The 15,698-nt window shown below is 43.3% G+C and overlaps 1 protein-coding gene across 1 annotated transcript in view; it reads left to right on the forward strand.

The window, feature by feature from the left end:
* Positions 1 to 15,698, forward strand: part of MYO3B (myosin IIIB) — a 381,433-nt gene that overhangs the window by 197,172 nt on the left and 168,563 nt on the right. The window contains exons 19-21 of the mRNA XM_060106164.1: positions 202 to 355; positions 1,570 to 1,658; positions 3,393 to 3,522. Of these exons, the coding sequence (XP_059962147.1) occupies positions 202 to 355; positions 1,570 to 1,658; positions 3,393 to 3,522 (373 nt within the window). The remainder of the gene's footprint in view (positions 1 to 201; positions 356 to 1,569; positions 1,659 to 3,392; positions 3,523 to 15,698) is intronic.

Here is a 15,698-nt window from a genome sequence, read left to right on the forward strand (position 1 = left end):
TGAGTCCCCAGGTCAGTGTTTGGGAGACAGAGAGCCATCCCTTCTCTTGCCACCTTCACCTGCCTACTGCAGAAGAGCCCTGTCCTACTCACATAATAAAATACACCCTGTTCAGTGTTGCCAGACACAGAAAGTTCAGGAAAACTGGTGGTACCTAGGCCAGTTTTGGGCTGGAGAGCTTCACAATCCGTTTCCTTCCAGATGGAGTATCAGAATGAGGGCATTGACGTGACACCCGTGGAGTATGAGGACAACCGCCCCCTCTTGGATATGTTCCTCCAGAAACCTCTGGGACTGCTTGCACTTCTGGATGAGGAAAGTAGGTTTCCCCAAGCAACGGACCAGACCCTGGTTGGTAGGTACCTTTTGTAAAAGGCATATACATGCAGAAGAGAACTTGGCTACTGGGCTCACGTCATCAAATGAATGTGGTTTAAGGAATCTTTCCTGTGTATTCTGGCTACTCAGTGATTGTGAAAATATAGACCCTGCTTTTAATGAATTGGGATGTTCAGAACATGTCCTGGTAGAATTTGACGGCCAACCTGTCACCATCTCTCAGACCTTGCTCACTTTCCTATTTCTGAAAATGGAAATACCTTTACCCTATGTCAATATCATTTTTTTCCACCTTCTGCTCCCTTATTTCCCATAAGCAGTACTTGATTCCCCTCCTTTTCCATGTCCTTCTCTCGTATCTCCACCTGGACGCCCAGCCATCTCTAGTCCAAGTTTGTACAGAAGCCCCTGCTGGTCTCCTGGGTTCCAGGTTCATAGTCTCCCCCTCTACCCTGGACATCCCAGCTGATTTAGTCTTCCTAAAGCTACCTTTTCATTAGGTTACCATTACCTATGAAGTGACAGTAAAACACCTCCTTCTGGCATTCAAGGCCCTCTGTGCTTTACCCCTATACCTATGGACCTGCTCCTCCTTTGTGAATCTTCAGTGTTGCACATGGTCCTGTCTCTCACTTACATTGTGAGATCCTTGGGCAACAAAGCCCCAACCCTTGCATCCCTTTACTGGTTAGCACAGTTCCTCACACAGAGTAGGTCGTCAGTCACAACAAAAGCAAAACTATTTGTAGAGGGAGGAACACGAAGTGTCAAGCCTTTTTCCCAGATGGAAAATTGATCTGTGGGAGAGATTCACTTCTAGGAGTTGAGACTGTCACCCTCAAGTGACTTCCTTTTATCTATAAAATTGTCAAAAGTTGCCAAGAGGAGTATAAACCAGGGTTATTTGCCTTCCATGGAATATCTTCATCGTTCTAAAGCTAATTAGCTGGTCTCCTGGTGGCATCCGTGTTCATTCTAGGAGTTCTCAGAGCAGAGCACGATATCGTAGGGAACAGCCTGACACTAAAGACAACATGAAACAAGTACATGAGAACTCAGTTGTAAATGCCCATCACATGGGGGAATCTTTCTCCATCACTGAACATACAAGAATAATATCAGGCTACTCTGAAATTCCTTATTCTGGGTCATCACGGTTCGAGGAGCACACTTTGGTCTGAAGGACCAAACAGGTCACGTTGTAACTTTTAAACATGAAAATCCACACAGATAAATTTGAAGATAATCTCCGATGCAAATACGTCTGGAGGCCCAAAGGAATGGAGCTGTGCTTTGGCATTCAGCACTTTGCTGGAAAGGTGAGACACGTCATTTATTAAACCTGAACTTGACAAGGGGTAAGTGTCAGCCGTACCCTGTTTGTGGCCCTCACGAAATTGCTTGCAGGTTCCTTTCTCCTTTTAATTCTTCTTGAATACCTAATCATAATTCCCAAACTTTCTCAGTGGTGTTGCTCACGGAAAGTAGCCTCTGGCAAAGAAGCACTGTCTCGCTGGGGTGGCCCGCAGAGCTGCCATCTGCTTCTCACCTGAGGTTTGGCCTGGAAGTGACAGCTCTCCAGAGAGAAAACATATTATAGCTTTTGCAGCGTTTAGTGGTGAATGTTCACATTCAAAAGTCATTTGGAGATGTGTAGGTAATGGAGGAGGGTTAATATCACAGTGGGGCTCAATTTTTAGCACTTCGTAGCCCAAGTGTGTGTCTACAGGGCACCAAAAATGTCTAGATGAAAAGGAAAAGAAAAAAAAACTCACTTCATCATCCAGATGTTAAGCTTTTACAACATTAACTGAAATTTCCATTTTTCACCCATTATGCCTGAGTCTCAATTTCAAGTTCCTGAAGCAAATTAGTGAGTGATTGAGGAAATTCTTTCCCCCGGTAGCCAACAATTCATTGCGCACGTTACTCTCAAAGGAGCAGCGTGAATTATGGCTAATTGGTTCTCGCAGGGTCTGCTGAGGCCCTGGGTCCAGAAAATGGATAGGAGCTCAATAAAAGGTATTTCTGATTATTTTGTTGATTTGAGACTTACTGAAATTATTTTTCACATTCACATCATGGCATGGAAATTAATTTTGCCTGACTGGAGGTTGGTTAAAAGGCAGTCTAATACAAGTGAAGAGGTGGTTTTTCCCTCCACATAATACATCATGGTATCTATTTTGGATCTTTGCTAGAAATTGCAATCCAGTCTTCGCTCTTAAAAACTTAGTTTACCTTAGCATTGAAGCCTGACTGCGTATGACATCTACCCTGATCCCCGCGTCCCCATTCTTCTCTGCTCTTCTGCCTTCCATTCCTGTCCCTTTTCTCACACCTCTCTTCCCATCTCTCTGTCCTTTTTCACCTATTTTCTACCCACCTCTTTTCTTCCCTCTTTCTCCCTCTTGTCCTTTCTTGACTTTAAAGGAAAAATAGGATCCTTTTCCTTCTGGGCTCTGTGTCTTTTCCTGAATTCATTTGTCACTCAACACTTACTTCATTGGAACATCCCTTAAAATTGCACTGACCTGGATCCCCTCTGTCCTGAGAACCGAGAACTGCTCAGAATCCCTGAGCCATCACTCAGGTGCCACGAGAACCTTGGGAAGAGTGAGGGTGCAGTGGTTGTGAGCGTGGAGCCAAACTGCCCAGGTTGGGATACCTGCCCGCCTCTGTGACACGTGTGGCACGTGATTCAGCCCCTCTCTAAGCCTCTGTTTGCCCACAGTAAACTAGAGACAATAACAGTGCTAACCTCGTAGGATGGATGCTTCCCATATTGTGAGTGCCCGATACAATTATTCTGATGTGATATATCTTTGACAGGACTCTTCTTCAAAGAATCATTGAACAAGAGGTTAAGATAAACTGGCCTCTCAAAAATTACAATTTCCCCCCCTTATATGGTGGTCTGGGTTTTAAAGCATGGCTGTGTCAGGATGAATTCTATACAGAGGTTGATTAATTACTGACCTCGGACAGTGTTCCTGTGTCGCCAGTGATGGGGTTGGTATTGGCTCGCTTGTGCTTTACTATTCGTGTTGCAGGTATTATATGATGCTTCTGGGGTTCTTGAGAAAAACAGAGACACTCTCCCTGCCGATGTGGTTGTCGTACTGAGGACATCGGAAAACCAGCTTCTTCAGCAACTCTTCTCAATCCCTTTGACCAAAACAGGTACTTGGAACCTCCCTGACAGCCCTGGGTCTGATGCTTTTACAAGCTCTGCTGGGGTTTTCCATTTCGTGTCTAAATCCTGCCAGGGCCGCACTACTAACATTTTGAACTTTGAGCAGGTGTAAAGGTCTATTCAGCTAAGTTCAAGAAAAGGAAAGTGACTGTTTATTTTGCATCTAATTGCACAGCATCAGCCTATATATACTTGTGTACACACACACATACACACACACACACACACACACACACACTTTCTATAACATCACCTCTTAGACTTCTCATTTTCCCTGCCTGCTTCCTTCATTCTTCCACTTATAACAACGTATTTTGGGAATTCCCTGGCAGTCCCGTGGTTAGGACTCCATACTTCCACTGCAGAGGGCACAGGTTCGATCCCAGGTCAGGGAACTAAGATCCTGCAAGACACACAGTGCGTCCAATAAAAAATAAATAAGTAAAGCAGATGTTATTATCAGTTTATGCAAAACACTCTAGGATGGTCTCAGTTTACCTAGAATTATTGGGAAGATTATTTCTATTTATGTATTATTTCAAGTACTGGGACTGGGGCCAATCAAAGTTATCCAATCATGGGGTCCTCAGAGGTCAGCTGGTCCAACTTCCCACCTAGTCATCGACCCCAGCCCACTGCTCTCCTAACCAACTTGGAACAGGTTTGTCACTGGCCTATATACACAGCCTTTGTCTACTTACAGTCAGCCTCTGTGTAGTTGCTCGGTCAGTCCTCATGCAGGAGCAGGAAGCTAGAGCCAACAAATGGAGCATCCTGGTCTTTGCTGTTTCACCAAGTAGATTCTAATTGGGTCAAGCTCCTTTGATTTATCTGGGATTCTTCTGCCTTTGGCTGGGCAGCAGACTCAATCTTCCCATAGCTCTCCTCTCAAGGGCTTTATGTTTTTGAGGCTATGCCTGGAAACAGCTGCAGGTATGCTTTTAAGAAAGGAGGCAGAGAAACCTCTTTATCATTGTTCATAATTTCTTTTTCTTTCCACATCCCTCGTGAAATTATTGGCAGTGTGTCTGGCATGGGGCCTCTGCAAGCTAAAAGAGTGTGGTTGCCAGGCCTGAATTTTACCAGCATGCAGAGGAATAAAAAGCTTGCTTAAGAAAAAAGTCATGATCTACAACGTTTTTTTCATCTTTACTTTGAAACCATGTTCTTAACTTTTTTCAAACATGCTCCTTTAAATGAAAATAGTAGAGTGCCCATCAGAAGGCTTCCCTCCAGCTTCTTCTCCAGACCTCCATTGGGCACAGCCAGGATCTGATTCATTATCAACTTCTGGGAGAGTGAGCAGCTGTGGGCACAGCTGTGGCTCCCTCACCAGACACTCAGGTGTATCAACTCACTAGGTAACTTGTGCAGAAGCAAAGACACGGCCACTTTTGATAGATGTCCTCTTTGAAATAAAATACATCCAAGGGACTTGTTAGCTAGCATTTGTACCCTCCCATAAACATGAGTAATGACTTGTCAAATCTGTTCACAACTTCGGAATTTCTAATTTTTCAACCTTTGGCAAAATAAAAACAAGTTCACAGTCTAGGCCACTGGGTGGCTCTGTGCAAGAAGTCAGGCTCTGCAGCCAGCCTGCTGTTGCCCTTGATCACCTAAAAGCCAGGGAGGAAGAACAAAGAGGTAGCCTCCTCTTCTTATTTTTGCTTTTCTCTGAAAGAACTTTCCTCCTGTCTTATAACTCTTTCTGCGTCTTGCTTTAAAACTGCACCCCACATGACCTGGAGGAAACAAAAGTGAAAACTAAGACTAGAACAAACATGTTTTCTGGACAAGCTTCCTTGTATTCCTGAGTTGTATATTATGCATAATAATTTCTTTTGAGATCCTTAACTTTCTCTTCTCCACTATACTTTTGAGTATAATTAAGAAGCCACGAATACACGTCAAAACTAGTAAGCATGATTCTGTTTTCTTTTTCTGAAATTATTCATGGAAAAATGCCTTCAATCAACAAACATTTATAGAAGAGCTTCTAATAATAAGGCACTGTATAGGCAGTAAAGGGGCATATAGAGATAAAGATAATGTGGCTTTGCCCTAAAAGCAACTGGAACTTTCTTTTTTTAAAAAAAATACTTAATTTTATTTTATTTATTTTTTTATACAGCAGGTTCTTATTAGTCATCAGTTTTATACACATCAGTGTATACATGTCAATCCCAATCGCCCAATTCATCCCACCACCACCACCCCCCCGTGGCTTTCCCCCCTTGGTGTCCATACGTTTGTTCTCTATATCTGTGTCTCAACTTCTGCCCTGCAAACCGGTTCATCTGTACCATTTTTCTAGGTTCCACATACATGCGTTAATATACGATATTTGTTTTTCTCTTTATGACTTACTTCACTCTGTATGACAGTTTCTAGATCCATCCACCTCTCAACAAATGACCCAATTTAGTTCGTTTTTATGGCTGAGTAATATTCCATTCTATATATGTACCACATCTTCTTTATCCATTCATCTGTCAATGGGCATTTAGGTTGCTTCCATGACCTGGCTATTGTAAATAGTGCTGCAGTGACCACTGGGGTGCATGTGTCTTTTTGAATTATGGTTTTCTCTGGGTATATGCCCAGTAGTGGGATTGCTGGATCATATGGTAATTCTATTTTTAGTTTTTAAGGAACCTCCATACTGTTCTCCAGAGTGGCTGTATCAATTTACATTCCCACCCAATAGTGCAAGAGGGTTCCCTTTTTTCCACACTCTCTCAGCATTTGTTGTTTGTAGATTTTCTGATGATGCCCATTCTAACTGATGTGAGGTGGTACCTCGTAGTTTTGATTTGCATTTCTCTAATAATTAGTGATGTTGAGCAGCTTTTCCTGTGCTTCTTGGCCATCTGTATGTCTTCTTTGGAGAAATGTCTATTTAGGTCTTTTGCCCATTTTTGGCTTGGGTTGTTTGTTTTTTTAATATTGAGCTGTATGAGCTGTTTATATATTTTGGAGATTAATCCTTTGTCCACTGATTTGTTTGCAAATATTTTCTCCCATTCTGAGGGTTGTCTTTTTGTCTTGTTTATGGTTTCCTTTGCTGTGCAAAAGCTTTAAGTTTCATTAGGTCCCATTTGTTTATTTTTGTTTTTATTTCCATTACTCTAGGAGGTGGATCAAAAAAGATCTTGCTGTGATTTATGTCAAAGAGTGTCCTTCCTATGTTTTCCTCTAAGAGTTTTATAGTGTCTGGCCTTACATTTAGGTCTTGAATCCATTTTGAGTTTATTTTTGTGTATGGTGTTAGGGAGTGTTCTAATTTAACTCTTTTACATGTAGCTGTCCAGTTTTCCCAGCACCACTTATTGAAGAGACTGTCTTTTCTCCATTGTATATCCTTGCCTCCTTTGTCATAGATTAGTTGACCATAGGTCTGTGGGTTTATCTCTGGGCTTTCTATCTTGTTCCATTGATGTATGTTTCTGTTTTTGTGCCAGTACCATATTGTCTTGATGACTGTAGCTTTGTAGTATAGTCTGAAGTCAGGGAGTCTGATTCCTCCAGCTCTGTTCTTTTCCCTCAAGACTGCTTTGGCTATTTGGGGTCTTTTGTGTCTCCATACAAATTTTAAGATTTTTTGTTCTAGTTCTGTAAAAAATGCCACTGGTAATTTGATAGGGATTGCATTGAATCTGTAGATTGCTTTGGGTAGTATAGTCATTTTCACAATGTTCATTCTTCCAATCCAAGAACATGGTATATCTCTCCATCTGTTTGTATCATCTTTAATTTCTTTCATCAGTGTCTTATAGTTTTCTGCATACAGGTCTTTTGTCTCCCTAGGTAGGTTTATTCCTAGGTATTTTATTCATTTTGTTGCAATGGTAAATAGGAGTGTTTCCTTAATTTCTCTTTCAGATTTTTCATCATTAGAGTATAGGAATGCAAGAGATTTCTGTGAATTAATTTTGTATGCTTCGACTTTACCAAATTCATTGATTAGCTCTAGTAGTTTTCTGGTAGCATCTTTAGGATTCTCTATGTATAGTATCATGTCATCTGCAAACAGTGACAGTTTTACATCTTCTTTTCCTATTTGTATTCCTTTTATTTCTTTTTCTTCTCTGATTGCCATGGCTAGGACTTCCAAAACTATGTTGAATAATAGTGGTGAAAGTGGACATCCTTGTTCCTGATCTTAGAGGAAATGGTTTCAGTTTTTCACCATTGAGAATGATGTTTGCTGTGGGTTTGTCATATATGGCCTTTATTATGTTGAGTTAGGTTCCCTCTATGCCCACTTTCTGGAGAGTTCTTATCATAAATGGGTGTTGAATTTTTTCAAAAGCTTTTTCTGCATCTATTGAGATGATCATATGGTTTTTATTCTTCAGTTTGTTAGTATGGTGTATCACATTGATTGATTTGCATATACTGAAGAATCCTTGCATCCCTGGGGTAAATCCCACCTGATCATGGTGTATGATCCTTTTAATGTGTTGTTGGATTCGGTTTGCTAGTATTTTGTTGAGGATTTTTGCATCTATATTCATCAGTGATGATGAATGACTATAATCCCTTCAAATATTTTCTCTGGTACTTTCTCTCTCTCTTCTCCTTCTGGGACCCCTATAATGTGAATGTTGTTGCATTTAATGTTGTCCCAGAGGTCTCTTAGGCTGTCTTCATTTCTTTTCATTCTGTTTTTCTTTATTCTGTTCTGCAGCAGTGAATTCCACCATTCTATCTTCCAGGTCACTTATCCGTTCTTCTGCCTCAGTTATTCTGCTATTGATTCCTTCTAGTGTAGTTTTCATTTCAGTTATTGTATTGTTCATCTCTGTTTGTTTGTTCTTTAATTCTTCTAGGTCTTTGTTAAACATTTCTCGCATCTTCTTGATCTTTGCCTCCATTCTTTTTCCAAGGTCCTGGATCATCTTCACTATCATTATTCTGAATTCTTTTTCTGGAAGGTTGCCTATCTCCACTTCATTTAGTTGTTTTTCTGGGGTTTTATCTTGTTCCTTCATCTGGTACATAGCCCTCTGCCTTTTCATCTTGTCTGTCTTTCTGTGAATGTGGTTTTTGTTCCACAGGCTGCAGGATTGTAGTTCTGCTTGCTTCTGCTGTCTGTCCTCTGGTGGATGAGGCTATCTAAGAGGCTTGTCCAACTGGAACTTTCTTTTACCATCACTTTCCATCTAGAATTGGGCACTAATTTATCTCCTTATGACGATATTTGCCTTCAGACTTCAGTTTTAAAGAGACTGTGTGTCTTGTTGAAGGTCAGAATATTAATTAAGCTTCTAAAGGTTAAAAGCTCCACATTCTATATTTTTTGGTTTTCTTATATTATAGCCTTTTTATTATTATTATTAATTAATTTATTTATTTTTGGCTGCATTGGGTCTTCATTGCTGCACAGGGTTTCTCTAGTTGTGGTGAGCAGGGGCTACTCTTCGTTGCTGTGCACGGGCTTCTCATTGCGGTGGCTTCTCTTTGTTGCGGAGCACGGGCTCTAGGCATGCAGGCTTCAGTAGTTGTGGCTCGCGGGCTTTAGAGCGCAGGCTCAGTAGTTGTGGTGCACAGGATTAGTTGGTCCGCAGCATGTGAGATCTTCCTGGACCAGGGCTCAAAGCGGTGAACCTTGCATTGGCAGGCAGATTCTTAACCGCTGCGCCACCAGGGAAGTCCCTGTATTACAGCCTTTGAAAGTGGGAAAACCTGGACAGAAATAGGTTCTTTTTTTTTTGCTAAAAATGCAAATACTTGTTTCCAGCACATACCCTTTCAGAAGGGCGATGTAGCTGTGCATCTCAGCATTGTGGCTGGCAGCAAGGTCCCACGCATCCTAGCATTTTGGAAAAGAATATGCTAATATTTTCAGCGCATGAGAAACTATTTTCTTGGTTATTTAAATTTTTATTTATCCTGCTTCAAACCCTTAAATACTTAAACAAGGCACTAGTTCAGTGAGCATACATATTATGGACAATTACTTTACAAATTTCTTTTAGGGGATGAACTACAGAGAGGATGGAGAAAGGTCAAAGTTGGGAAAACTTGGAGGCTATTAACCCCAAACTTTAAAAAGAGGTCCAGGGTTGGGCTCCTCGATTTTGAGAGGAGAGACCCCTAAGGGATGTTGGCAATACTTTGGCTGCTCGTCTTGGTGGTGGCTGCATGGAGTTTGCTCTGTAATGTTCATTTTGCTGTACATTTATATTTTGTACACTTTTATACACATGCAATCTATTTCACAATACTACTTCTTTTCCCCGAAGGATAGAGAAGGATCTTAAAATGCAAAGAAAAACTTTAAATTTCTTTATCTAAGGTGTCCTGTCCAGTTAAGTTCAAGTGTCCTGGTAGCCGGACTCCTGTGCTCCTTTGCTTTCAAACACAGGCGTCAGAGAGCCTCCAGCTGACATTCCTTGAAAAAAGTCAGCCTCCTTTCCTGGACTGCTGGGCGGGTGACAATCCCTTCATTGGTGGATATCGAATAGAAGTATTGGCCCTTGGTTTAATCTCTTATCAAGGTTAAGAGGATTAACCTCTGAGTATGTTTGTGTAAAACTGTAATATAAAATCAGAGAGAGTAATCCAGTTGGCATTTTCAAGTTTCCTGTTCCCACCTTCCTGTTCACGTTCTACATCCCCAAACACTGAAAAGGGTAAAGAACATGGAGCATGAGCTCTTGGGTCCAAGGTGGTCAGCTTCTCCCAGGGTGCTGCAGCTCCCTTCCCAGCAGCCGTTTCTGCGGGCGCCCAGCTGCGCCTGGTGGTGGAAACATCCCTGCCTGAAGGGTGTGTTCTCATTCTGAGATGCCCAGTGACCATCAGGTAAACGGAGGCAGCTGTAGTCAGGACGGATCCTCTCTGTTCCCCTCTCTGCTTTTGCGACCACTCTTTGACCACTTCAGACATGTCAAAATTTTCTTTGTAATCCTTCCTATTAACAGGAGATTCTCTGAAGACTTTATATGTGAAAATTTGATGTGGTAGCAACACTGCTTTCCAACCCTTCAGCTGGGACTTTTCAAACTGAATGATGGAGGTAGAAAAACATTAAAAGGAAAGATGTTATAACAAGGTTTCATGGCCTGTTTTCCTGTTGGGAGAATGTTCCACTTGCTACAAGTAAACTAGAGAAGAGTTCAAAAGGCTCAGGGGAGGAAAGAGAAGAGGAGGTTTCAAAAGGAGCTTGAAAAATCCATTTCTGTCTTTGAATCGTGAATTCTGACTTCCAAATAGGAGTGTGGGGTTTTACAGGAGTTAGGAACTTGGGAGGAACTAGAGAAAACAGGAGTACCACGGAGGGGATATTCTCTGAGCCTCAAAGTCTGGTTTGGCTTCAGAATCTGGAACTGAATTTTGTCTCTGTTGCCCTCTTCTGTCTGAGGACTCTCAGGTTTCTCCCTTGGAATTTGATTTGCAGTAAAAATTAACAGTAAGTTTTCTGTCTTGACTTCCGCTGGTTTCCCTTTTTATTTGAATGGGGAGTGGAGGCAAGACGAGTCCCCACCCCGTGGCTGCAAAGCTCAGTAACACCTTCACTGCTGAAATCCTTGCCGTGGATGGTCTGGTCCTGATTCTGTAACTCCCCAAATTAATGGCATTAAGCTCTTAAGAGGATGCCTTTTTGTAACCATCTCTAAGAGTTTTCATTTTCCACTGACGGCTGCTCCTGCATCCTGGCAGTTCTGCACATGAGTCTGGCAAGATGAGCTGACTCTAAGTGACAAAGTTCCAGGTCACAGACATGGACAGTGCTCCGCTCTTCCTGAAAGGGAGAGGCGCGAATGAGCCAACTCTGTCAGGGAGCCTGGCGAGTCAGTTCCTCCTTGTACAGAGGCCTGCCTCTTTGTTCTAATTTGGGAGTGCATCTCAGTCAACAACCAATATGTATTTATAATCTTTCTAGATCTGGTGCCTTCTAGAAGGAATAAAAGAAAATCCCAGCCAGAATAGTCAGTGACAGATAAAGAGAGCAAAATCCTAAAATGTTTAAGGGATGCACAACAGGCATGTAAATCAATAAATCGGGGCAATATAAGCCCTGTTTCTATACAAGTAAAAATATCAGTAGAAGGAGAAGTCATGGAAATATCATGGTTCAATGTGGAGAAAGTTCTTTTAACTAAGAAAGGTTTCTTGGAAGAGATTTTTTTTTTTTTTTTAATAGGAGACTAGAGAAAAATTGAATGTAAAGCCTGGTGTGATGAGGCATTCTACGCCAGGGTCTACAGCCCTGGAAAGGAGAGGGAGGTGGAAGTGGGATGAGTAAGTGAACAGGACGGGGAGGAAAGGACTCAGGGCAGAGGGAGGGAAGCAGGATGGATAAACGATGATGGGCTCCTGATGCTGATCTGAAATGCTAGGGGTGGTCAGGGTGGGCTCCTGAAGGGAACAGCTTCAGGGTGAGAAAGAAAAACTTGAACAGGGTGTTAAAGACTAACTAGAGAGAACCAGGTCCTATCTCCAAATATGGTCACCTTCTCAGGTACTGGGCATTAGGACTTCAACATATGAATTCGGTCATGGAGGTGGGGGATACAGTTCAGCCCCTAACAGATCCCTACTTGCTGAGGGAGCTGTTCCATGTGAGCCCCCTTACCAGGGGGGCATATGGGGCCACCGCCTTTCCCCATAAAGCCCAGGGACTGCTGTGTTCAGCCGGAGAGGGTTTGCAGCCTCACCCAGTCTGGAAAGAGAGCTCGGCCCTCGCCTTTTTCCTCCCTCCCCCTCCCACACCAGAGCAGCTAGCCCAGAGCAGAGGGGTGAGAGAGAAGACTGCTTCAGGCCATGATGGTGTCAATCAGCCTGGAGGGAAAGGAACAGTGGGAAAAAGAGCTTTGACTTGAGACGATATTAAAGGTTAAAAATAAATAAGAATCTTAAAAACCAAAAGTAATCTTTAATAACAGAAAATATCTGAAAATCTGTGAAATGGGCTTAAACATAGTTAATGGAGCTGCCATCCTCACAGAAAGGTGAGGGGTCAGCAGGGGTGGGGAAGTTACAGGAAAAAGTGGAACTGTTTCTTGTTTATCCCCAGTGAACTGAGAGGCCTCATTATGCTGATTTCATGCTCGAGGCACAGCAGAGAACCACAAAGCTCTCTGTAGGTGAGACCCTGGGAGGCTGGCAGATTCCATCACTAGCTGAGGATTCCTCCCAGCAGCAGCCCAGAGTGGGTGAGAGTCAGATTCTTGTCTCAGGAACAGAGCAAATGACGCCAAGGGTTACTCAGAAATAGTGGAAATAGCAAGTGTTAATCCCATGGGCTCCTCATCTCCAACGACCTACCATCAGAGCTGTGCAGTTCAGTACTTCGGGCTACCCAGCTGTGCAGCTGTGCCTCGTGCAACCATCTTGTGTACTTGGGAAGACTGTGAGCTTCATGAGAACAAGGACCATGTCTTCTATTTCCTTTATGTACAGAAAATACAGTCAGGACAGTTCACAGGACTTCACTGTTCCATGCCATTGCTTCTGTCCCCCGCTCCCACCCTCATCACCACACCTTCCATCCCTGCCCCTTCCCTGCCTCCTAATCCTTTTTTCTTCCTCCAAAACTCAGCCCTAACATCACCTCCTCCAGGAAGTTCTTGGTCTGGGTTGGGTGAGATCCCTGGCGCCACTGGGGTGTAAGTTCCACGAGGACAGGATTTTGTCCGTTCAGTAGGATCCTCTTTCTAGCTCCTGGAGAGGCGCCTGGCACATACGAGATGCTCAGGAGAGTCTGTCTTTTCAGGCAGGGAGTGTACTCTGTGAACGGAATTTCCTTGTGGTCTTGAGAGCACTTGCAATGCAGTTGGGTCATCCTGATTTATGGTGCTGGCTGGGAGCCCACCAGCATGAGAGATTTATTTCAACAAGTTGTGAAATCCAGAGCTCCACCTAGAATTCCGTATTCTGAATCTGGGGACACACGCGTGAAGCCCTGTTAGGACTCAGATGCCAGAGAAGCGCAGATAGAATCGCAGCTACATCTCTAGCATTTGAGATTGATTGCTGGCCCCCTTCCTGGTGGAGTGGACAGGGTGGGCTTTCCCAGAAGCAAACAGCACACGCACGTGCTGTAAGTACTTTGCTGGGAAGCCCGAGATCCATGTACTTGCTCAGAAACGTGGGTACCCTGGGGACTCTGGGTGCCCGTGTGGTCGCACTCCCTTCTATTACTGCCACAGCCAACTGGGAGGACCAGCCAAGAGACCTCTGCTGCTTCTGTGAGGTTCCATGGGGAGCAGTGTCCCCTTCTGCCCTTTGACAGGCTGGAGGGGAAGGCAGAGGGTCCTGGCAACCGCTGGACCATTCACACCTTCCCGCATCTCCCTTTGTTAATGGTTTTCAGCCCTTGTCTAGAAGAATCTTTGATTTTCTTTGCTAGGCTTGTTGAGGACAAAGTGTATGTGTGGTGTGGTTGTGAGGTAAGAGATCATCTCTTGAAATTCTTCTTTTGGTTTGTTTTTTCGAATCCCTGAATGCCTGTAGGTTTTGAGTTTGTATTCTCCAGGTGCTGGGTTTTTTTTGCTTATTTGTCTTTTGGTTCAAATATAAGCAGCTTAAGTGTTTCTTTCCTTTTAAAACGTCTACCTGCAGTTTCTTCCACCCAGTCAACTGTGGTGGAATAAAGAGCCCTGGGCTGTAAGTCAGGAGACAGGCTGAGTTTGACCTGGGTTGGTACTTTGCACCCAACGGGTTTAATTCAATTTTCTGAACTAGCTTCCCATCTGCAAAGTGAGGGCTTTGCGTGAAGAAGAACCTCTCAAGTAGAAGGAAGCTTACGGTCAAACAGACCAACCTCTAGTAATCCCTAGGCCAAACTTTCAGTCTGGAGTTACTGTGGTTTGAGAGCTGTCACTGGCTCTCTGTTGTTCATTGGTCTATTGCACCATGCTGTCCAGTGTGATATAAAATGGTCTATCCATCACATTTTCAAAAGTAAAAAGAAGCAGGTTGTCTTAGACCATTGGGCTGCTATAACACAATACCACAGACTGCGTGGCTAGTAAACAACAGGAATTTATTTCTCACCGTTCTGGAGGCTGGGAAGTTCAAGATCAAGGCACCAACAGATTTGATGCCTGGTGAGGGACCATTTCCTGGTCCATAGTTGGCTGTCTTTTCACTGTGTCCTCAGATGGCAGAAGGGGCGAGGGAGCTCTCAGGGGTCTCTTTTATTAGGGCACTAATCCCATTGATAAGGGCTCTGCCTTCATGAATCAATTAACTCCCAAAGTCCTTACCTCCAAATACCATCACATTGGGGGTTAGGATTTAGCATATGAATTTGTAGGGGGTGGGGAACACAAACATTTAGTCTACAGCACAGACAACATTAATTTTACTAATACATCTTTACTCAACATATCAAAAATATTATCATTCAATAAGTAATCAATATAAAAATTGAGATATCTTACCTTTTTTCTTTTTTTAAACTAAGTCTTTGAAATCTGGTGTGTATTTTTTACTTACGGCACATCTAGTTTGGACTAACCACATTTCATGTGTTCTGCAGCTACCACGTTGAATAACGTGGTGGCTACAGAGAAGCACTGCCCTAGCCACAGATGTGCCTCATTCCTGCTCTCAAAGAGAATTGCAGAAATGCCAAAGAGCCCTTCTTGCTGGTCCTTCCAAAGAAAATAAATTCTTGTTTCTTCATAAAATAATATTTTACTGCATTCAGACTTCAGCCTATTTCCCAGTATGTGAGAAAAGTCAGTGTTCTGGATTTGCAGAGTTCCAGCACAAGCTTGTTGAAAGTTCCCTTGGCTCTCTTTGCAGAGATAGAAAGGTCCCATATCATCAGTATCAAGAGCAATGTTTTCCCAAGTGTGTTTCATGAAACTCTAGGTTTGTGGGATGTGATGAAGTGTGAGGTAGAGAAGAGATTTCCATGGTCAAAAAGCGGGGAGGGGGCTTCCCTGGTGGCGCAGTGGTTGAGAGTCCGCCTGCCGATGCAGGGGACGCGGGTTCGTGCCCCGGTCCGGGAAGATCCCACATGCCGTGGAACGGCTGGGCCCGTGAGCCATGGCCGCTGAGCCTGCGCGTCCGGAGCCTGTGCTCTGCAACGGGAGAGGCCACAGCAGTGAGAGGCCCGCATACCGGAAAAAAAAAAAAAATGCGTGGGGAATACTAGGTATTAAATTCCATAAGCATCTTTACTGCAGAAATATCAAGAGAT

Source organism: Mesoplodon densirostris, chromosome 8, assembly GCF_025265405.1.
Source record: "Mesoplodon densirostris isolate mMesDen1 chromosome 8, mMesDen1 primary haplotype, whole genome shotgun sequence".
NCBI classification, from domain to species: domain Eukaryota; kingdom Metazoa; phylum Chordata; class Mammalia; order Artiodactyla; family Ziphiidae; genus Mesoplodon; species Mesoplodon densirostris.